This window comes from Drosophila suzukii, chromosome 3 (genome assembly GCF_043229965.1).
Source record: "Drosophila suzukii chromosome 3, CBGP_Dsuzu_IsoJpt1.0, whole genome shotgun sequence".
Lineage (NCBI taxonomy): Eukaryota > Metazoa > Arthropoda > Insecta > Diptera > Drosophilidae > Drosophila > Drosophila suzukii.
Window position 1 is genome coordinate 83,719,197 of NC_092082.1, and position 21,420 is coordinate 83,740,616.

The 21,420-nt window shown below is 49.1% G+C and overlaps 3 protein-coding genes across 21 annotated transcripts in view; 1 reads left to right on the plus strand and 2 right to left on the minus strand.

Moving 5' to 3' along the window:
* Positions 1-159: 159 nt before the first annotated feature.
* msps (msps cytoskeleton-associated protein 5) lies at positions 160-10,142 on the plus strand. 7 transcript variants are annotated; one of them, XM_036817438.3, is made up of 14 exons: positions 163-546; positions 1,483-2,335; positions 2,398-2,717; positions 2,785-5,312; positions 5,369-5,606; positions 5,665-6,176; positions 6,746-6,841; positions 7,042-7,455; positions 7,519-7,962; positions 8,024-8,354; positions 8,418-8,591; positions 8,658-8,796; positions 8,884-9,113; positions 9,171-10,142. In XM_036817438.3, exons 2-14 carry the CDS (start codon positions 1,576-1,578, stop codon positions 9,246-9,248), a joined length of 6,264 nt encoding a protein of 2,087 aa, XP_036673333.2. In that variant the 5' UTR covers positions 163-546; positions 1,483-1,575; the 3' UTR covers positions 9,249-10,142. The 7 variants fall into 7 exon arrangements, with proteins under 7 accessions (XP_065721499.2, XP_036673333.2, XP_036673332.2 ...); XM_036817437.3 differs by having other exon boundaries at positions 164-546; positions 9,168-10,142; XM_065865424.2 differs by having other exon boundaries at positions 164-546; positions 8,887-9,113; positions 9,168-10,142.
* On the minus strand, positions 9,332-17,295 carry LOC118877689 (NACHT and WD repeat domain-containing protein 2). Its single transcript, XM_065865428.2, has 12 exons — positions 17,105-17,295; positions 16,602-17,011; positions 16,145-16,289; positions 15,850-16,075; positions 15,320-15,761; positions 15,003-15,203; positions 13,291-14,139; positions 12,843-13,235; positions 12,470-12,783; positions 12,317-12,420; positions 11,125-12,249; positions 9,332-11,037 (listed from the first exon to the last, which is right to left on the minus strand). Exons 1-12 carry the CDS (start codon positions 17,205-17,207, stop codon positions 10,151-10,153), a joined length of 5,199 nt encoding a protein of 1,732 aa, XP_065721500.2. The 5' UTR covers positions 17,208-17,295; the 3' UTR covers positions 9,332-10,150.
* A 1,027-nt stretch (positions 17,296-18,322) lies between these two features.
* The window catches only part of Mhcl (Myosin heavy chain-like), a 32,304-nt gene continuing 29,206 nt past the window's right edge, over positions 18,323-21,420 (minus strand). For 7 of the 13 annotated variants that reach the window (XM_065866735.2, XM_065866739.2, XM_065866741.2 and 4 more), the window contains 4 exons: positions 20,383-21,341; positions 19,945-20,328; positions 19,709-19,879; positions 18,323-19,191 (listed from right to left, as the gene is read on the minus strand). In XM_065866735.2, coding sequence (XP_065722807.2) covers positions 19,047-19,191; positions 19,709-19,879; positions 19,945-20,328; positions 20,383-21,341 — 1,659 coding nt within the window. In that variant the 3' untranslated portion in view covers positions 18,323-19,046. Of the gene's footprint in view, positions 19,880-19,944; positions 20,329-20,382; positions 21,342-21,420 lie in introns of all 13 variants that reach the window. The other 6 variants (XM_065866740.2, XM_065866746.2, XM_065866747.2 and 3 more) reach the window with 4 other exon arrangements.

Consider the following 21,420-nt stretch of genomic DNA (forward strand, 5'->3'; position numbering starts at 1 on the left):
CAAATCTTGAAAGGTTTTGGATGGTTGATTTTAGTTTAAAATAATTAAAACTTGGTTTTAGTTTTGTAACTATATTTTAAAGGTCACACTAGTTCTTTGAAACCCGATTACCGATAGGCCTAGTCGATACCACATTATATTCGATATAGCGATACTATCGCGAGTGGTTACCCAGCTCTGGCGCGCAACGACGCTTGCGAAGAACGCAAAAATTATTATTTATTTACCTCACGCGAAACCGAAGTGAGTTCCGCTGCACAAAAGTGCCCCGAAGCGCGTGAAACATAGTTAAGTTATTGTTTATTGCTTTATTGTTGCTGCAGTACCTGGCAGCTGAAAAAAGAGAGCTCGTCGGTGTCTTTGTCGGATTAGTGTGCGTGCCTGAGTGTTGTGCCGTGTGTGAGTGTTGGTGTGTCGCCTGCGAAAAATCGAAGTTATTGCATTGCGCAGCCCTTTAAAACCGCTGCCCCTGGCCAGCTGTCCACCCCCACAGGCCCCGCCACGCCCCCCGCTGCACGGCGTTACTTGGATTCCCAAATTCTGATGGTGAGTGCGAGTGTGTGTGCCGGAATGCACTTGGATGCATAGGGATTTTCAAGCTTCAGGGCGTCGCTTTTTGTTTGTCGCTGAAGTGGGCGAAATCTAGAGCATCTGCGGCTCTCAAGTTGCAGCCACTGGAAATTAATAGCCCTAGTAACAATTAGCGGTTGGTTGGAACGGTAAACGACGGCATTTTCCAGACGCACAGCCCCCAAGGAGAAACATTTGTTGTTGCCTCCGATCCGATCCGTTAATTCGAAATGGAGAGCGTCGGTGTGCGTGAGAGCTTGGAATAGGAGTGTGAGAGAGGGGGAGACAAAGCTTGAGCATATCCGACTAGGAGAATGCTCTACTGGAACTGGAGCACAGTTAAATTGGTGCAGGGGCGGATCAAAGAAAAAACGTAAGGGGGGAAAACTGTATGAATAATTAAATAAAAAAAAATCCACTCCTGAGTCAGTCACGGGCTTTCGAGTGCGTGTGCGTCACCTGGCTAGTGGAAAAGGGGGAGGGGTTCCGCCCTGCCCCTGATTTGTTATTGTCTCAATAAAGCGTGCTATTCCGGCTATATGATATCACAATCATCACCCCATCCTGGGTGGCAAGCCCACCAACCTTTTCCGAAAAACCAAATTCGCACGCTCCTAATTCTATTTCTATTTGCCAAATAACTGCACTTAGACGACGACAATCTAAATATGGCCGACCCATTTACTCTTCTTGTCGCCTCTCGAGCGGAACGGATGGATGATTCCGATTCCCCGAATCCAATTCCTTGGTCTCCCTGCATTTCATCGACGATTAAGCTCAATTTTAAAACATTAGCTTGATGGCTCCTGACAACCCGAAAAGTTCCGCTCCATTGGGATTTGGTTGATGTTTAGAGATAGAAATTCCAGTTCATTTGCTATTTTATATAATACCTTTTCTTTCGTTCTCTAGAATGTTGGTTGAGACAACTGCTTGCGCCCGAGACCACTGAGGAGAATCCGCTGCTCAGACCGAATTGAGTAGCGCCCGGAGCACCAACACACCATGGCCGAGGATACCGAGTACAAGAAGTTGCCGGTGGAGGAGCGGTGTGTCCATAAACTATGGAAGGCCCGAGTCGATGGCTACGAGGAGGCCGCCAAGATCTTCCGCGACCTGGACGACGAAAAGTCACCGGAGTGGTCCAAATTCGCTGGCCTCATCAAGAAGATGGTGGTCGACTCGAACGCAATGGCCCAGGAGAAGGGCCTGGAGGCGGCCCTCATCTTTGTGGAGAACAGCGGCCTGGCCGGACGCACAGTGGGCGATGTGATGACCGGCATCGTCCAGAAGTGCATTGCGGCTCCAAAGACAAAGACCAAGGAGCTCTCCGTCCAGGTGGCACTCATGTATGTGGAGATCGAGAAGCAGGAGGCCGTCGTCGAAGAGCTGGTCAAGGGTATGGAGGCCAAGAACCCCAAGATTGTATCCGCCTGTGTAGCAGCCACCACACTGGCCCTCCGTGAATTCGGACATAAAGTAATAGGCGTTAAGCCTTTAATTAAGAAGCTAGCCCCGCTGATGTCAGATCGAGATAAAGCCGTCCGAGACGAGGGCAAGCAGCTGGCCGTGGAGATCTACCGCTGGATTGGTGCAGCCATGAAGCCGCAGATCTCAACGTTGCCACAAGTAACGCTCAAGGAGCTGGAGGATGAGTTCGAGAAGCTCAAAGGTGAACGTGCGGAGCCCTCTAGATATCTGAAATCTCAGCAAGAGAAGCAAGCAAAGATAGCCGACGCAGCAGCTGTCGAGGATGCTTATAATGGTAAGGACTCCACACTTTCATATGTTCTTGTTTTATTTGATTTAATTCATGTTTTTCTGCAGAAGAAGATGGCGATGCTGGGCCTGAAGAAATCGATCCCATTGATCTTCTCGATCCCGTTGACATACTATCCAAAATGCCTAAGGATTTTTATGACAAGCTAGAGGAAAAAAAGTGGACACTGAGGAAGGAATCGCTGGAGGTCCTAGAGAAGCTGCTCACCGAAAATCCCAAGCTGGAGAACGGCGAGTATGGAGCACTAGTGAGCGCTCTGAAGAAGGTTATTACCAAGGATTCCAACGTAGTCCTGGTAGCCATGGCCGGCAAATGTCTGGCCCTGCTGGCCAAAGGATTGGCCAAGCGCTTTTCCAACTATGCATCGGTAAGTAGTTTTTAAATTTATTACCTTTTTTAAGTAGAGTTTTATTATATACACTTTTCTATTCAAGGCTTGTGTCCCATCCCTCTTGGAGAAATTCAAGGAGAAGAAACCCAATGTTGTGACCGCCCTGCGCGAGGCCATCGATGCCATCTACACCTCCACCTCGCTGGAGGCCCAGCAAGAGTCCATTGTGGAGTCGCTCGCCAATAAGAATCCAAGTGTTAAATCCGAAACGGCTTTGTTTTTGGCCCGTGCCCTGACTCGCACTCAGCCAGCCGCGCTAAACAAGAAGCTGCTCAAGCTTTTGACTACCAGTCTTGTGAAGACGCTCAACGAGCCGGATCCAACGGTCCGCGACAGCAGCGCCGAAGCTCTGGGAACTTTAATGAAGCTAATGGGCGAAAAGGCGGTGACTCCCCTGCTAGCCGACGTTGATCCCCTCAAGATGGTCAAGATCAAGGAATGTCACGACAAGGCAGAGATAAAAATCAAGGTTGCTGGACCAAAGAAGGAGGCAAGACCTGCTTCAGCACCGACTGCGAAAGCCGCTGCTCCTGCCAAGGCCACGGGAGGCAGTGTGGATCCTAAGCCAGTTTCCCGACCGGCCACCAGTGGGGCACGCAAGGTGCTGAAGAAGCCTGCGGCTGGTGCTGCTGGTGGAGGTGCATCTGCCCCATCTGCAGCCTCTAAGGCGGCCGGAAAAGCTCTAGCCACAGAACGCGAATTAACACCTGAGGATTTGCAGGAAAAGTCAGAGGAAATTCTACCAGCCGACATACTTAATGGATTGGTGGACTCCAATTGGAAGAACCGCCTCGCTGCCGTGGAGCAGCTTCTGGGCGAAATCACCGGCTTCGATGCCAAACAGGCGGGAATATCACAGATCCTCATCCGAACAATAAGCGGGCGCAAACCCGGCCTAAAAGAAATGAATTTCCAGGTACTCAAGTTCAAGCTGGACATAATCCGCAGTGTGGCCGAGAACTATCCGCTGACTACGACAACCGTAGACCTGGTGGTTAACGAAATAACCGAGAAGCTTGCTGATGCCAAGAACGGAGCAGCAGCTGCCGATGTACTGACCGCCTTTGCTGAAGCCACCAAACTGGAGTACACCGTAGGCAAAGTGCTGAGCTTCGCCTTCGAGCAGAAATCGCCAAAGGTGCAGTCGGAGGCCTTTAACTGGGTAGGCAAATCCATCACAGAGTTTGGCTTCCAATTGCAGCCGAAGACACTCATCGAGGATGTGCGAAAGGGTGTGCAGAGCACCAATCCAACGGTTCGTGCCGCTGCCATCCAGCTTGTGGGCATCATGTCTATGTATATGGGTAATGCTCTTATGATGTTCTTCGACAGTGAGAAGCCGGCCCTAAAGTCCCAGATCCAGGTGGAGTTCGACAAAAATGTAGGCGAAAAACCGCCCAAGCCGGTAAGGGGAGTTCAGCGCAGTAGTGGCGGAGCAGCTGGAAATTCACCAGACAATGAGGACGACGATGGTGGTGCAGCCGGAGAAGAGGAACCCGTTAACATGGCTGATCTTCTACCCCGCGTTGACATTGCCCCACAGATTACAGAGGCACTGCTAAAAGAGATGTCCGACAAGGACTGGAAGACTCGCAACGAGGGATTGACTAAGCTGCAGGCCATTATTTCAGAGGCAAGGTTAATCAAGCCCAGCATTGGGGACTTAGCTCCTGCTCTGGCGCACCGTCTGGTGGATTCCAATGCAAAGATTGCCCAGACGACGCTTGCCATTTGCGAGCAGCTTGCCACGGCCATGGGCGCTGGATGTCGCAACCATGTGCGCACCCTGTTCCCTGGATTTCTGCACGCACTCGGGGATAACAAGAGTTTTGTAAGGGCCGCAGCGCTCAACTGCATCAACAGTTTTGGCGAGAAGGGCGGCTACAAGGAGTTCTTCGAAAGCGAAATGATAGCCGATGCTCTTAAGGGAGGATCCCCCGCTCTGAAGACCGAGTTGTGGGCTTGGCTGGCGGACAAACTGCCAGGCCTTCCCCCCAAGTCGGTGTCAAAGGAGGATCTTCATTCAATGGTGCCGCACCTTTACGCCCACATCTGCGATCGCAATGCCGATGTGCGGAAGAACGCCAACGAGGCGGTGCTGGGTATTATGATTCACCTTGGATTTGACGCTTTGAACCGAGCTCTGGACAAGCAGAAGCCCGCCTCCAAGAAGGATATCTATGCGGCCCTGGAGAAGGCCCGTCCTAATCTCCCAGTAAAGCCGCTACCCAAGGGCAAACAGCAGGCCCCAATACCCGAGGAACCAAAGGCCAAGACAGTGCGCGGTGGAGGAGCGAGTGGAATCCAGAAGAGTGCCTCTGCCCGCGCTGCCGGAGGACAGGACAAATTGCCTGCACCTGCGCGCAAGAAGGAGGAGGATATCGACACATCGCCGCTTCTGGCCGCAAACAACTCTAAGAACCAGCGGTTGCTGGACGAGCAAAAGATGAAGGTTCTCAAGTGGACATTCGTAACGCCGAGAGAGGAATTCACCGACCTATTACGCGATCAGATGATGGCGGCCAATGTCAACAAAGCGCTGATAGCCAACATGTTCCACGACGATTTTCGGTGAGTCCTACCTTTACTGCTGCGTTCCAGCTGTAACCCTTTCAATTATCCTCCAGCTATCACTTGAAAGTTATTGAGCAGTTGAGCGAAGATCTGCCTGGCAACAGTAAGGCGCTGGTGTGCAATCTGGACCTTATACTTAAATGGTTGACTCTGCGTTTCTACGATACGAACCCTTCTGTGTTGATTAAGGGTCTCGAATATCTGGTGCAGGTCTTCCAGATGCTCATTGACCAGGAGTACATTCTGGCCGAGAACGAGGGCAGCTGCTTCGTTCCCCACCTGCTTTTGAAGGTAAGTCAGGGATCAGGAAGGTTATTAGAAGTTGCTAAAATTCTTTGTTCAAATGCAGATTGGAGATCCCAAGGATGCTGTCCGAAATGGAGTACGTCGTGTGCTCCGTCAAGTTATTTTGGTCTTCCCCTTCGTCAAGGTCTTTGCCTATGTGATGGAGGGTCTTAAATCGAAGAATGCCCGCCAGCGTACCGAGTGCCTGGACGAGTTATCCTTCCTCATTGAGACCTACGGCATGAACATTGCACCCCAGGCGGCGGTGCGTGAGATTGCTCGTCAGATCTCTGACCGGGATAACTCTGTGCGCAATGCAGCACTCAACTGCATTGTCCAGGTGTTCTTCTTGTCCGGCGAAAAGACATACAAGATGATTGGCCATCTCAACGAGAAGGATCTCTCTATGCTGGATGAGCGCATCAAGCGGGCCAAGAAGACAAAGAAGCCGACGCCTCCAGCATCTGTCGATATGCCCACGGGCAGGCAAGCGGCTCAGCGACATGACAGCATCGAGATCGAAGATGCAGAGGTGGGCAACGGGTGCGACGAGCTGCCGCCACCGGACGATGAGGGGTAAGTGTGCGGGGACGTGCCGGAGTTGTTTCTAAAACCAATACCCCAGTCCTATCTACCTAGTACTCAGTTTGATGAGTGCCCTGTACAGCCGAGGGTTGGAAACTGCTGTGGGCATTGTAAGCAAGGCGTTAAGCATTCTCGGATACCAATACCCATTCATGTCCGCAAGACACTGAACGAGAAGCCTTTAGGAAAGCCGTCTTATAAATAAATTGGGTCGTCTACCTGTGTGTTCATGTCAAGACAATGAATCAAAATTTCACAGTTTGGTGGGGAATTTATTGTTTTATATAACCACTTTTAATAAAATCTTTTTCTGATGAAAAATCTTATGACATAAGGGATTGAGACGGATACTAAAACTGATTATATCAGTTTCAGTAATACTTCTAGTTCAGTTTTGGCGATAATAATTAAATGGTTGAATGTCTTAATCCGACTGTGAGCATTTTATGTAACTCCCAAAGATGATAGTGGTTTCCACCCTCGGGTATCCCAGTAGATTTTACTTATATCTTTGTTGATTTCGGTTGGTTTTCGTTTATATTTTTATTTTATTGACTTAGTTTGCAGCGGGATTTAAATGCGCGTGGGCAGAACAACCTGACGGAGCGGAGTGCCACCAATGTGGTTGCCTACTTGAACTCCCTGACTCGACAGGCGTAAAGTGGCTTTCTTTATACTTTATGTTGTTTTGTTCATTTTGTTGTTGCTTGCTGCTCTGATTGTTTGTAAAGTCCCCTTTGCCTTTTCTGTCATCATGTTTGTAATTGTCTCTTGTCATTGCTTTCCGTGTGTGTTCAGTTTGATTTTAGAGTTTTCAAGAGTTGGACTAACACCTTCGTTTTTTTCGACACTGTAGAACATTTGATCAGGCGCCTTCGTCACAGCTGCTTCTTCTCCAGCAGCATCTTCACCAGCTGCAGCAGCAGACCCAGCAACAGAAGTCCAGTGGACCATTTGGATTGGACTCTCAGGTGATCAGCGATATTGAAAAAGACTGGGTCCGCGTGGACCAAATGGAATCAAAGCCGCTACTGAACGTGGACATCTCATCACTTGACGAGCCCATTAAGGTGCGACCCACTCGAGCCGGCATTCACTATCCGCAGGAGAAGTTTGATCGCCTAATTTCGCGGCAGCACTACATGCAGCAGACGTTGACCACGTCTCCGTCGTCCACCGGCGGAATGACCAGTGGAATCTCGCCGTACCGCAGCCCCATGCGCATGCAGAACCAGCAGCCGCCCCAGCAACTGGAGAACAATGTACCGAAGTAGGTTATCCATGCCGCTGTCGCGTAAATCGAATACTTTACTCTTATTTTTTCAACCTACAGCTTGGCTGATGTTCTCCCCAAGCACGATCCGCAGCTGGTCAAGGTTATAAGGGGTGTGAGCAGCACGGACACCCTCAAGGCTCGAGCGGCCATCAACGAGCTGGCCGCCATCATCGAGGCTCCGGAGAAGCAGGCCGTGCTGCGTGACTACGAGGAAATATTTATTCAGAATGTGCTGGCACAATTCAAGAATCTCTCACAGATACCATCGGCTCAGTCTGTGGTCGTATACCAGCCGCTACTCTCCATTCTGTATACATTTTTCCATGCCAACATTCTGGGCAAAACGCTGAGCGTGGCCTGCATCAAAAATCTCATGTCGGCGCTGCTAAACCTGATGGCCGATCCCAAGTTGGCCGTGGGCGATGACAGTCAGTATAACAAGGTTATCAATGGCATCTGTCTTAAAGTGTTGGACAAGGTGGACTTTACGAATTTAAACTGGTAAGATTATTAAACATGCTATTTAGTTGCATTATGTAATTGATTCTCGAATCCCTCACAGTGCATTGATACGTCTATTGCGCGAGACTTGTCCGGAGGCTAAGCTCCCAAAGTTCACGGACCTGCTGATGAAGTGCATTTGGCGCAATGTGAAGATGCTGCCAGAGCGCAGCAATGAGCTGAACTACGACGCCGTGATCCTGGAGGTGCACGAGTTTATGCTGGCCCTGCCCAGCACCTGGTGGCAGAACCGACCGTCGGATACTCCGATGCGCACGATTAAGACCATTCTGCACAACATGGCAAAGGTTAAGGGTAATGCCATTCTGCAGCACCTCAACCAGATTCCCACACACTCGGAGCTGCACACGTACTTGATACGCATCCTCAAGGTGGGCTCTATTAATTATATCAATTAATTGGAATTAATAATAATATACCTTATTCCCTTGTAGAATTTCCAAAAGGATGGCTCTGCGGCAGGAATTGGCGCCTCCCCCCAGAGAGCCAAGGAGATTGCCTCCAAGCGTATCTCGCACCAAACTCATGATACAGTATCTCAGATCTTTAAGCTGATCTCGGATAGAGATACCAAACAGCAAGGTCTCCAGAAGCTTTACGACTTTAAGGTTGGTTCTGAACGATATTTTGGTTGTTTGTTTATCTAAGGCCCATTCCTTCCTATAACATTTCAGCAACAAAATCCAGAAATCGATTTAAGTACCTTCCTGCAAGGTTCCAGTGCCACTTTCCACAAGTACATCGAGGAAGGTCTGGCCGAAATCGAACGCAACCAGAACGCCGGATCTGCACAGGCGCCGGATAATCGCACGGGTAAGGAAGCACCTAACACCCTATTTCATCTACTACTAACGTCATGCACATGCATTTATATTCGTGTTTGAATACGACGAACTGCAGCAGCTACTCGTTCTTATCTCACAGATGTCAACTACCAGAACACCGGTCATGATGCCGATTTTTGGATGGACCGCCTTCAGTATCACCTCTCCGGCGGAGGCGTGGCCGGTAAATTGGCTTCCGCCCGTTCAGCAGACGATGGATCCCACATGCTGGACAACAAGGTGGTCGACGAGAATCTCTGCCTGAACGGGATGAACTCACAGAAGGCGTCGCTCATCAAGCGAGATGTAAGTGGAAGTTGTGAGGAAGTGAACAGGAACTAACAAATTTATTCGTTCCAGAAGCGCGACATGTCGCCCAATCGCTTGCAGGCTCTCCAGGCAAAGCTGGCGCAGATCAAGAAGGAGAATCATGCCCAATAAGTTGTGCGCTTCCTGTAGCTGAAAACCCTTAGCTATAATCAGCGGCAGCTAAACATTATACAGCAAAGAGACACACTCAAAAACACACTGAACGAGCCAGTCCTCGTAAACTACATGGAATCATTAATTATTTAACATAGTTTTATGCTTACGAATCGGCACATATATATATTCACGGTAATAATGTGTAGTAACAGGAGCAGCAGTGAGTGTCGAAAGCAGGTTAACAACAGTAACAATAATTAACAGATCACACTATTACTATGTCTCCTCCAGAACTATGTATTGTACTTTTACTAATAACAATTGATCGGTCTATGTATTAGCACTGAGTTGTGTTCCGTATACGATTCAATTAGATTCGATTGGCTGAGTTGAGATTGAGAATAAAGTGGCGACTGTGACTGAGACCGGGTTCCAATAATTAGACGACAGCTTGTTAGTTTATGCCTACGCTATTTTGTTTAAATTATCAGTGAAAGCAGTAGCATGTTAAAGGTTTGTGTACACTTGAAAGGTCATTGTTTTGCAAACACGCGCCCACTAGGATCGATTCTTGTTATTATTATATTATGTCTGGTTATGTTTTCAACTATCAACACTCAACACGCCTCAAATTGTTTCAAGCCAAGCGTTGGGCTCAGTGCGCGCTAAAAACTCTAATTTATACTCGTATTAGCTAACCGTAGTTTTTACCAACTAGCAGTTACCCCCTAACCATTGTTTAGTTTAAGACCCTTTCAGTTTTATCCGCACACACATTCACACACTGATTTCTATGCCGCAAGCACGCAGTACACGCAGGATAACACACACAGTAGACACGCCGCGTATTTTTGTAACATCCTCATGAACTATATGCGAAAATAAATGTTATATTTATAAATCAACTAACCCAGAAGCTAGTCGGCCACTGGCACCACCACGTCCTCGGTGATCTCCGTGAGCAGCTCCTCTTCGCCATCCTCTCCGCCCTTGCTGGTCTTGGCGTAACGCGAGGAGATGGTGGCCACCCGAATGGCAGCCTTGAAGCCCACCCTGGCCTTCATCTTGGCCAGCTTGGCCTTCCAGTTCTCGTCGCGGGAGGGCAAGTCGTTGAGGTACTCGTTCATCTCCTCCTTTTTGGGATCCACGATGGCCAGCACGGACATACAGCCGTCTACAGTTCCCAGGACTATGGCGCGCCCATCTTTGCTGCTCTTGATCGCCGTGAGCTCCGCCTGCAAGCGGTAGTTGGCTATCATTTCGGTGTCCGCCGTGCGGAATACTCGAATGGTCTTTCGGCCGCTGTGGTAGTAGGCCACATACTCGTCGTTTTCCGTGAAGATGCAGATCACCGAGAAGACGCCCTCGGCCACCTTGGGTATGAAGGTCTTCACCGTGGTGCCCTTGCGCAGCTCCAGCATTTCCAGTCCTCCCCGGGTAGGAGCATACAAGCCGCATTTGCCGTCCCGAGTGATGCTTCCTCCCCACTTGGCGATGGAGCGGACATGCTTCTTCGTCTTGATGTCCATGACGCTGCCCTTCTCGCTGCTGATCACCGCCACCTGGTTGGCCTTGTGCGGCATTGGCACTAGTGAGATGACCTCCTTGATAGAGCAGCCCTTTAGCAGGATCTTGGAGACGAAAGCCCCATTCGTGGCGCTGTAGACGCCCAGGCAATCCTTGTTAGACTTGTCCACGGTGACTACCACGATGTAGGCGTTGTCCGCCGTAATAACCGACTGCCGGAAGGGCATGCCCGTGATCATCCGTATGGGGAAGTCGAAACGGAACAGGATGGCGCCCTCTGCAGTAGCGGATTTCAGTAAGTTTGTTTTGATTTTATTTTATAAATATTTATCATTAATGTAATATATTTCATAGGGAAACTCACCTGGTACGGAACGCATAGTTGTTATGGCCGTCAGCCGGTTGGCTTCATCCGCTGATCCGCCAGCTGCTGCTGCCAGGATGTCCCGCTGGTTGATGTTCGGCACGGAGACGGTGATCACTTTGTAGCCGTAGTCCATGAGAGTGATCTGCTGGATGCCAGGTTGGTCATCCCTGAAAACAACCTGTTCGGACACTCGGTTCCAGACTAGAAACTTGCCCGTCTCCGAGGAAATGATGTAACGGCCATCCGGAGTGATCTCGGCATGAGTTACAATGGCGCCCAAAGGACTGTCGGCCAGCTTGGCCAGAAGGCGACCGGATCGTGTCTCCCAGACACCAACGCAACTGCGGGTGACGGTCACTGCCATGTCCACCTCGGACAAACTGATATCGTCGATTTGCAATTCGTGGCGGTCGATGACGTGGACTTTCTCAAAGATGTTGTTGATGTTCCACACCTTTACGGAACGATCGATGGAAGAGGTGACCAGGTTGTTCCAGTTGCCAATGGTCAACGGCTCCAGCTGGATAATGCGCCCAAAGTGGGCGTCCAGGACCTTGGCCAGCTGACCGGACTGGAGGCACCACACGTACAGGTTCTTGCGCACTCCGGCCACGGCATAATCTAATTTGGAGCTAACCATGATGGAGTTGGACTGCATGATGCGAGTGGTAATGTTTCGCACCCCGTGAGGAAGTGCCAGGTACAGTGCACCCTCCCTTAAACGGGACCCTTCAGTTTCATCCTTCTCCTTGCTGCCAAAATCCCAGATTACAAATCCTTTGCCCGCTGTACCCAGAAGCATACGATCGTGTTGATCAATGCGCAACTGCAGCAGCATTTCCTTGTCGTCGTTCTCAAAGCGCGGCAGGCTCTCCACCAAAGTCCAGCAGATCTCTCCGGTAGCCTCATCCTCAACAAAGTCGAAAACGGAGACCTCGAAATTCTCCTCGTTGGCACAGCCGTAGGCTCGGGTCCGATCTTTGTTCATGACCATGGCGCTAAAGAGCCGCTGGGAGTTGGAGTAGTGGCCACCCCGGCACGAGTCCAGTCGCAGGCGCATGTCGTTGATGGAGCCCGACCAGAAAACCACATTGTAATCCGCCGATGTGAAGAACTCCATGGCTAAATATAGAGAAATGGAAATGTTAGCATATACTGGATTTTATATAAGCACACGAATCATACTCACTCAGTATCTCCCAACTATCATTTTCACCAGGTACTTCAAAGGTATCAACTAGATTACCGCGCATATCGAACTGAGCCCATCGGAGCTTGCAGGTGATGAACAAACTAAAAACGAGAAGGATGAGCAACGTCTAAGGACCCGCACAGAACTTACTTTTGATTGAGCAGATAGAGACCGCTGACTGGACCGTGAGACTCCTCGAAGGGACTGTTGATCACCACAAACTCGCTGGAGAGCATATTGAGTAGAACCGTCTGGTTGTTGTTGGAGTAGGCGGCGGCCCACTTGTTGTCCGGACTCAGTACCAATTGCTGCATAATGCCCTCGATGCCGGGATTCACGTCCCGAGTCAGATCCGAAGTGGACAAATCGAAGGTTATAAAGTGCGTGGATATGGAGACCATGTAGCGCATGTCGCTGGTCAGGCAGAAGGCGAAGACCGCAAACTGGTGACCCTCCAGAGAGTACTAGGGAACAAATGTGATCATTTTATTCAAGATTTATTTTTTAAGAATGGAACACCAACCTTGAGAGGTCCTCCTGGAGTGTGCAAGCAATGATTGACCGGAATGAGAGCGCAGTCCTTGGGGCCACTGCGATCGCAAGCCCTCAACAGCATTTTGATGTTCGGATTTCCACCAATCTCGGGCAGAAGTCGTCCGACCAGCTGTGGTGCCAGCATATTGGGGTAGATGGCCAGGATGGCGCCACCCAGACGCAGGGCATCCGACACCAGCATCAGTTCTCGCTTGGCCTCCTTGTCATCCGTGTTGCTGGAGGCATCCTCGAAATCCGCCAATACCGCCTGGAGCGGACAGCTAGAAAGCTTTGCATGCAGCCAGTCGTAGTTGAAGAGCACATGCTCAAAGAGATCCTTGAAGCGGCGCGAGCGAACAAAGTGAAAGGGCAGCTCACCAAACTGTTAAGGATTGAGGATTAATATAAATGCTTGTAGACTACATCTTTCAACTCACCTTGCGCAGATTGTATCGCTTGGAGAGACCGTCCTTGCTGCTGAAGACCAACGGCTGGATGGGCACCTTACGATCTGCCGATCCCTCCTTGTCCGCCAATCCAAACCTGTGTCGCTGGATCTCAGTGAACTTAAATGGCTTCGGCACTCCGCCGCCCCAAATGCCCAGATAGTAATCTGCAATCATGGAGTGAAAGTAAATGGCCATGTTCATGTTCTTGAAGTAGCGCTCCTTGGCGGTGTCCCGGAACTGCCGGTGATACCAGTTCATCACATTAACCCCGTCCGCCTCGCGTTCGCTCAGATAGTTGGGCAAATCGTTCCGGATACGGGTCCACAGAAGTGGCGGAATACGCCGCGTGGGTGGCAAATGGTATTGGTAGACATCGTCCAGCACCTTGTCGTCCAGCGAGATGAGATCCTCTAGCTCGCTCTCGGATAGTCCCGACTTGGAGGCGGTTATGTAGGCCAGGGCGTGAAAGACGAGAATGCGGCCGTGTTGCTTCTCCACTCGTTCGAACAGCAGCATAATGGAGTCCATCACCGTGTTGGCCAGGTGCGTCTCCTGGGGACGCGTGTAGCTTCGCCATCGGCAGATCTCGGCGAAGACGAGCTTTACAAAGATCGGCAAAGAGCACTTGCTAATGGCATTGGCCACCAGGCGCCACTGATAGTTGTTCAAGTCCCGGCAAGCCGTCTTCATCCACATCTTGATCACGTTCATGGCCAAATCCTCGCCCAGGGCTGTCACCTCAATGAAGTTCTCCTCCACGTCGATCATCTTGCACAGGACATGGTACTCGTGGGATACCGTCGGATTCGCCGGTTCGTTGGCGCACGATATTATGATCTGGAAGCAGTTGGAATGGGATCTGTATACAAGGACTTAAGGATTAGGGTGGATACCAAGCGAGGATCGCCTCATGCAGAACGGCCTCCTTGCGGTGTCGTTTTGGGTGAGGTGGTGCCATCAAATGCTCTGGTGGCGCTGGTGTCGAGTGATTTTGCTTAGCACGCACAGGTCAAGCAATTGGAAAAACTTACTCAGTTTCCCTTTAGAGTGGGCACATGCGGATTCATGCAGTGTATTTACATATATACAGGGCGTATGAGTTATAATGATGAAAGTAGGTTGCAACAAGGGATCTATCAGGGTATACAAAGATTGCATATTAACCTTAAGAGGTTTACTATTTAGGGAAGGACCAGTAAATTGCACAAATTTATTTTCTTCTGGATGAAACGGATTTAAAAAAATTAATTGTCGTGTTTGAAGATCGGTTTTCCCTAAAACTAGATCCTAGTAACATGCGGAGAAGTCTTAAACCATTCTTTTGAAAACAGAACTTTATACATGAATACCTAACAGGTATTACCTATGTACCGAACATATTTAGTTTCTTACATAGTTATTTTTGTTATGTGCCGAATTCCTCAGACCAAAAATATTTCAATCTTGGATATATTCAGGTGCTTACTTAGAAGTAGAAAGAAAAATAGCATGCATAAATTTGTACAGTGTCAGGGAGATAAGGCAAAACATTATCAAGTCTAGTTGGGCTATAATAATTTCAAAAATCATGCACTTAGGATTATAAAGAGAATAGTATTGTATTCACAAAGGTATTTGGAGTATCATGCACAAGGAGTTAAGGGAAGATAAGAAGGAAGTGGATACTGGAGTCCACAGCCTCATCAGAACAGAGGGCTCACCTTACAGTGCGGAGGCAGACGCGTGGGTATCCAGGATACCTTGTTCGAGTCTTGGGTGCCCGTTAGCTGGTCGACTGAATCAAGGTATATGGTGAGCGGCTGGGCGGGGCTGGCGTAAGTTAGTAATTGCTTAAAGTGTGCTGTTAAGGGGACAAGATCATCGGGTATGTTCTCGAAGGGTAGCATGTAGTTGTAAGAGATCTGATTGAGTAAAATCAGGGGTGGGGTGATGTGTTTTTGGGGTAAGAGGTTAGAAGCGGTTAGCGGGTTAGTTTTTGGGGGTCTAGATGGTGGCTGGTTTTTTGGATGGACTTCACCTGCTGACAGATGGAAATCAGGGTGGCCGTCAAGGCACTGGAATCCGGCGTGGTGCCCAGGAAGCGGATGACGTTGATCGGCCTCGCGTGGGCGAACCATTCGGTGGCCACGAGGGCAACGCTCTTGGAGAGCAGTGAGGTCTTGCCGCAGCCTCCGTCGCCGAAAAGGACAAGTGGCTTATCTGAATCCCCCAGCATGTAGCGCTTGATGCGTTCGCAACTTTCCTCGCGACCGTAGAATATCTTGACCGAATTGTTGCAAGCGTGCAGATGCTGAAGGATCTCAGTTACTATCTGCCCCTGTGCACTGGAGTCTTCTTTGCGCATCGCCCTATCGACCAGCTTCACCACGTTCTTATAGAAGTGAGAGATGAAATGATTCAGGTACTCCTCGTGCGTCTCAATGTCCAGGCCCTCCCGTCCGATCCACTCCACCGTGTATCTGCAAAGTGCCCCCAACCCCCACATCAGATAGGATTAGCATCATTCCGTTTCCGGCTCCTCTTTCTCTCCTCTCCAATATCCCTTACTTTTGGGCATTGACGGCCTCGATCTTGGCCGGCAACCTTGTGTCCCTCAGGTCACTTAGCAACTTGGCCGACTCCGTGTCCAGGCTGCGATTGATAATGTCCACAAAGAGCGAGGCCTTCTTCAGATTCTGCAGGTTTATGTTGTTGATGTACCTCACATAGGACAGGCAATGGTTTTTTGTGTTTTTCACGTTCAGTATGCCGTTGATCACCTCACGCTCCGTCACTAAACGCGGAGCAATGGGTTTGTTGAGCTACCACTACGATTGCTACTTGCTAAAGGCTACGCACTCACCCGACATGAAATAGTTGTGGACGTCCTCCTTGGACATTTTGTTGCTGGCTCCCAAGGAGGCAGCCGCCTTGCGGAGCAGCTTCTGCATTTTGTTGAGAGTATCCCACCACACTGCCTGATCCTCCGCCTGCAGTTTGGGTACTCGCTAAGGATTGAGGTATAATTTATCAATTCACTTTTTTCATTTATTCAAAAGAAAAAGATATTTGAGCTAGATATAATGCTTTATACCAGTGGTCATCAGCAGGTACCCATGGGATACAAACATTCTCTGCCGGCACTCTGCCGAAACACACACAGTATAGAAAAGCGGTTGGCACACACACATCGAAATGATTTGGTGTTAAATATATTTCACCCAGTTTTTATAACAAGTTACTTTTTAAAGCTACTTCACTAGGAATTTCTTGAGATACAAATTATACACTTCACTGAACACTTTCACCAGAGAACTTACCTTGTTGTTGAAATTAATTAAAATCGAGGAGATGGGCTGCAGCACCGAAATGGGTGGCACCGCATTGCTGTCCTTTTTGTACCACAAATCGAGAATGGCCCGATCCACGCCCATTGAGGTCAGCTCCTCGCAGATTAAGGCCAGCTCGGAGGATACTATATACGTGGGAATGGGCCGGTAGCCGTACTTTTGGCCCAGAAAGACGATGAAGTTCGGTCCCATCGAGAGTCGCTGACAGTTCTTGATCTCTCGCATGCAGAGCTCCGTGGTCATGTGATCGTCGGTGGCCTCATCTCGAACGCCCCAACGCATGTCCACCACCTGAAACTCCAGGCCGTGCTTCTCGCGACAGTAGTCCTTGATCCGCGGATAGCACTTGGCCATCAGTGTGTTCCGCTCCATGGTGGTGTCTGCGAAAATCCGGATTACATAACAAGTTCACACTTTCTCACACACTGCCAACGCGGCCACACATGCCCAAATGTGTTGGTTTGCTGACCCACCCGTGAACGTGGAGCTGGTGAAGATGCGCACGATTTTCGAGCTAACCGGCGGCAGGGACTCCAGAGAGCCCAGGAATATGGAGTCTATGGTGCGGTCATCCATATTGGTATTATCCTGATTTAGCTACTCCAAGAAAATGCCGCAAGTGCAGCTCTGCGATTACCGTTCCGCAGCCTTTGAAATCCAATATGTGTCTGCGCCAAAAACGGAGACCCAGAAATTGGCGTAAAGTCGCTGCTGTTTGATCGATAATCCGGATACGTGGCGCATTTGACAGTCGCCTAGTTGACGGTTGTTTTTGAGTTCAGCTCGACTGACGGACACGCGGTGGTTTCCCCCGTGAAAGGGAGGACTAGCACTACGAGGAGTCGGAGTTTCCCCGGGCAACACCTGTTGCTGCCGCCTAGATTGGAAAGCCATCGCCGGGCTTTATGGATGTCAGCCAGACGGCTGATTGATGTCTGGGCCTCCGGCTTTGACATACAACAAGTGTTTTCAAGTGCTCGGGCCCTTCCCCCATGAGGGGCGAACTTGCGTGCCTGGCTTTCATTCGTGACCGATCCGGGATTCCAGGCGTGGGCGTGGGATTGCTGCGATTGCGATTGCTGCAAGTTTCAAAGTCACTTGGGATGGCGACTGCCGAATGGTGCCCCTTAATGGGTTTTGGGCTAGAGGTAGGAGGTTAGTGGGTGCCAGATTTCTAGCCCTTGGTCTGGGTCTAGCATGGGTATGTCTTACACTTTTGACCTCGACCTAGCAGCGTGCGTGTTTACCCAAATAAATCAAAACGGTGGTGGAGCTGAAGAGTTGGCTTACTTCTTATCCGGAAGTTCAGTTTTGGGCCAAGTACTACTTGTGCGCCATTTTTAGCTGATGACTTTCGATGGCGGTTCCTTGATTCGAAACTTGGGCCAATAAAACGAGGGAAGGTTTCTTGGGATTATCAATTGAAACTTAAATAGCTTTGTTTGCTGGCAAAAAGTTGGAATAAGATCCCACTGATTTTCGGATTAATTAGTTTTTCAGCCAAAATCTAAAGGCATGTAAAAAAAGTTCTTACATTCAACATACATTTTACATTTGATCTAAAATAAAGTTGCCCAAAAGTATGCAATAACTTTTGTATGATTTCTATATTCTTTATAAAGATCATATCATAATCCATTCCTATTATAACACCTTTTAAAATAACTCAATAACCCAGGAAAACACACTACTTAAGTTTTATAACAATATATTTATTTGTTTATGTTTGTTTTGTTAGTTTTTATAAGGATTTTCATGGATCGTTTCCCGTTACATGACGATTTCTGCAAAATTTCGTATTCCAATATTAGTTATTACGTTTAAATTTAAATTGTTCCTTTCCATATGTGATGAATGAAGCTAATGATGTTTAATTACTGATGTTATGAAGGGCTTGATGATTCGTATAAGAATAAGAGTTATTTGTAAAATACTCGGCTTTTTTTGGGATTTAATTTGATTAAAGATTCAATTTACTGCATTTGCATACACTTGCCTATGATTTTGAAACGCGTTTAACTAATTTTATTTAAGTTGGCTATAGGATAATGGACTATATTCTATATAGGCTATAGGTGTTAGTTCCGTTTTTTTCTTTTTGTTTGTTTCGAGAGGGATAAAACATGTTAATCACTTTTCATTTAGGGACTGTCGCGCAAATTAAATTAACTACGATTCAGCATTGCTTTCAAATGCCTTTTGGGTTTGTGTATCATATATTATCATGTAGCTATATTTCGATAATAAATAGTTAAACATATTGAACTAAACAGTAATCAAATAATAATCATAAACAACTAATAAATATCCAAAAAATAAAAATTACAAATTACAAGCTGCCGGACCAGGTGGTCAACAACTAGCCGCGAGCAAAGATGAATCTACTACGGATTGGCCAGCTACGGATCCTGGCCATTAATGGTGGGCCACAACTGGCACTGCTAATCCATTCCTGGTCGATGATGCTGCGGGTTTTGTGTCCGGTTTGTTGGCCGGTATGGCTTTGGCCGCCAGTGCCAGCTTATGAATGTGTGGCGACGATGGCGACGTCACTGTTATTCTACAATAAGAAAAAGCTAATGGTTTACACGCACACACACGCGGATTGGGAGGGGCGGGTTGTTGTTGCGGAGCGGTTGCGGATGCGGATCAGAGCGGAGCGGAGTTAGGATTTGTTGTGTATTTAGGTTTTTGTCACATATGCATTAACATATTTACACGCATCGTTGATATTAGGGGGCATTTGGTTTTTTATGATTTTGTTTGATTTGGCAGGAGACGTCGGAGAATTGCAGCGTTAAAGTGTCGGCGGCGGTTGTTGTTGTCGAGTTTCGGTTTTGGGGTCATTTGTGGATGTGGATTGTGGCGGATGGTTTGCATGTATGGTTTAATTATTTAAATTAGATAAGCCGGCAAATAGCAACAGACCTTACAGACTAGCTAACTAGCGATAGGCATATATTAAGAGTTCAGACAAATAGAGGGTGAGAGAGTAGTAGAGTAGTCTACGCTGTGTGCTTGGGCCTTAATGCTTGTGCTGCTTTCTGCTGTTCGAGTTGACTTCGTTATCAGCGTACCTCGGGCTGTTGTCGTCCTTTTCAAAGACCACGGTGCGGGTGGAGCTGACAACGGAGCCGCTTCCGCCGATGCTGCCGTTTAAAGATTGCTGTGAGCTGCGCTTCACATGCACTGGCCGCAGTCGATCCTCCAGATCGCTGATTGAGCCCACCGAGCTGAGGCTCTCATCACTGCAATGGTTTAAAATTAATCATTAGTTAGCTTCTATTCTCTGGTTCAATATTCCTTTAATCACCTCTCGCTCAGCTCTTCCTCGCCCTCCTCCTCCATGGCCTGCTGCAGATCTGCTATCCGCTGCAGGGCCAGACGCAGATCGTTCTTTAGCGCCGCTCCCTCCGACTCCATTTGCTCCATCTTCTTCTCGAGGTCCTTGCGCCGCGTGAGCGACTCCTGTTCGCGACTGGAGACCGTGTGGAACTCCTCGCGCATGTCGCGCAGACTCTTTTGCGACTTCTTGATCACGTCCTGGGCCTGCATCTCACGCATCTTTGACTGCGTCACCTCATTCTGAAGCTTCTCCAGGGCCTCCTTGTGACGGTTGACCTGGACTTCAAGGCGAGCACGAGTGGCCTGCTCCAGCTCAAGGCGGGATTCCAGTTCCTTGGTGCGCAGCTCCAATCTGTTCAAAAAACACATAGAATTATCTATACTCAGTGATTGTATTGTAACTTACCTCTTCGACATCATGGCCATTGAGGGATCTCCCAGATTCTCCACATTGTCCAGGCGATGTTGCAGCTCGGCCACCTGCTCCTTGAGATTGTTGCGCTCTGCTTCCATCTCGTTCAGCTTAAACTCAGCCTCGGATACGTTGATTTGCTCGGTATTCAGCTGCTTCACCGTGGCGCTGTACTTCTTCATCAGCTCGCCCAGCTCCTCCTCGTTCTCTTCGATCTGGGCCTGCAGCTCAGCGCGATCCCTATGCGCCGCGTTGGCTCGCTCCTCAGCATCGTTCCTGGCCCGATGTGACTCTTCGAACATGGCCTGTACTTCGGTCAGTTCGGCTTCCGCTGTTTGTCTTGCCTTCATGGCCAGTGATCGAGCGGATTCGGCATCCTCCAGTTGGTTACGCAGCTGCCTAATGAGCGTCTTGCCAGGCGTGTCAGCCTTAAGCCGCTCCAACTGCGTCTGGGCATCCTTGAGCAGGGCCTTGTATTTGCGAAGATCACGTCGCAGTTTCTGGTTGAGTGCCTCCTCGGCATCGCGGTCAACGCGATCGCGATCCTCCATAGAGGAGAGGCGTCGCTCCAGTTCGTGCTTCTCGCGCAGCAGCAGGGTTCGCTCCTCGTGCTCCGTCTCCAGCTGGCACTCAAGGGCTTTGATCTTCTTGTAGCCATTGCCGCGTACTTCCTCAAGCTCTTCGTCGCGCTGCTGGGACTCACGTCGTGCCTCCTTGCGCATCGTCTCCAGCGTCATCTCCAGGCGAAGCTTGGCTTGTTCCAGCAGCTGTATCTGGCCGGCCATCTCGTCCAGTTCCTCCTCCTGCTCCTTGGCCCGACGCTCCGTTTCGTTCTTGGAGCGCCGCAATTGGGCGAACTCCTCCTCTGTGCCGCCACCAAAGGTCATCTCCTCCAGTTCGCGCTGCAGCGAGGCGAGTTTCTCCTCCTTGAGGTCAAGATCCAAACGGGTGTCCTATTAAATAAATAAATTATAAATTAACTTTTAGTTAATCACCATAAAAATGTAAGATATAAATGATATATGTTTTCTC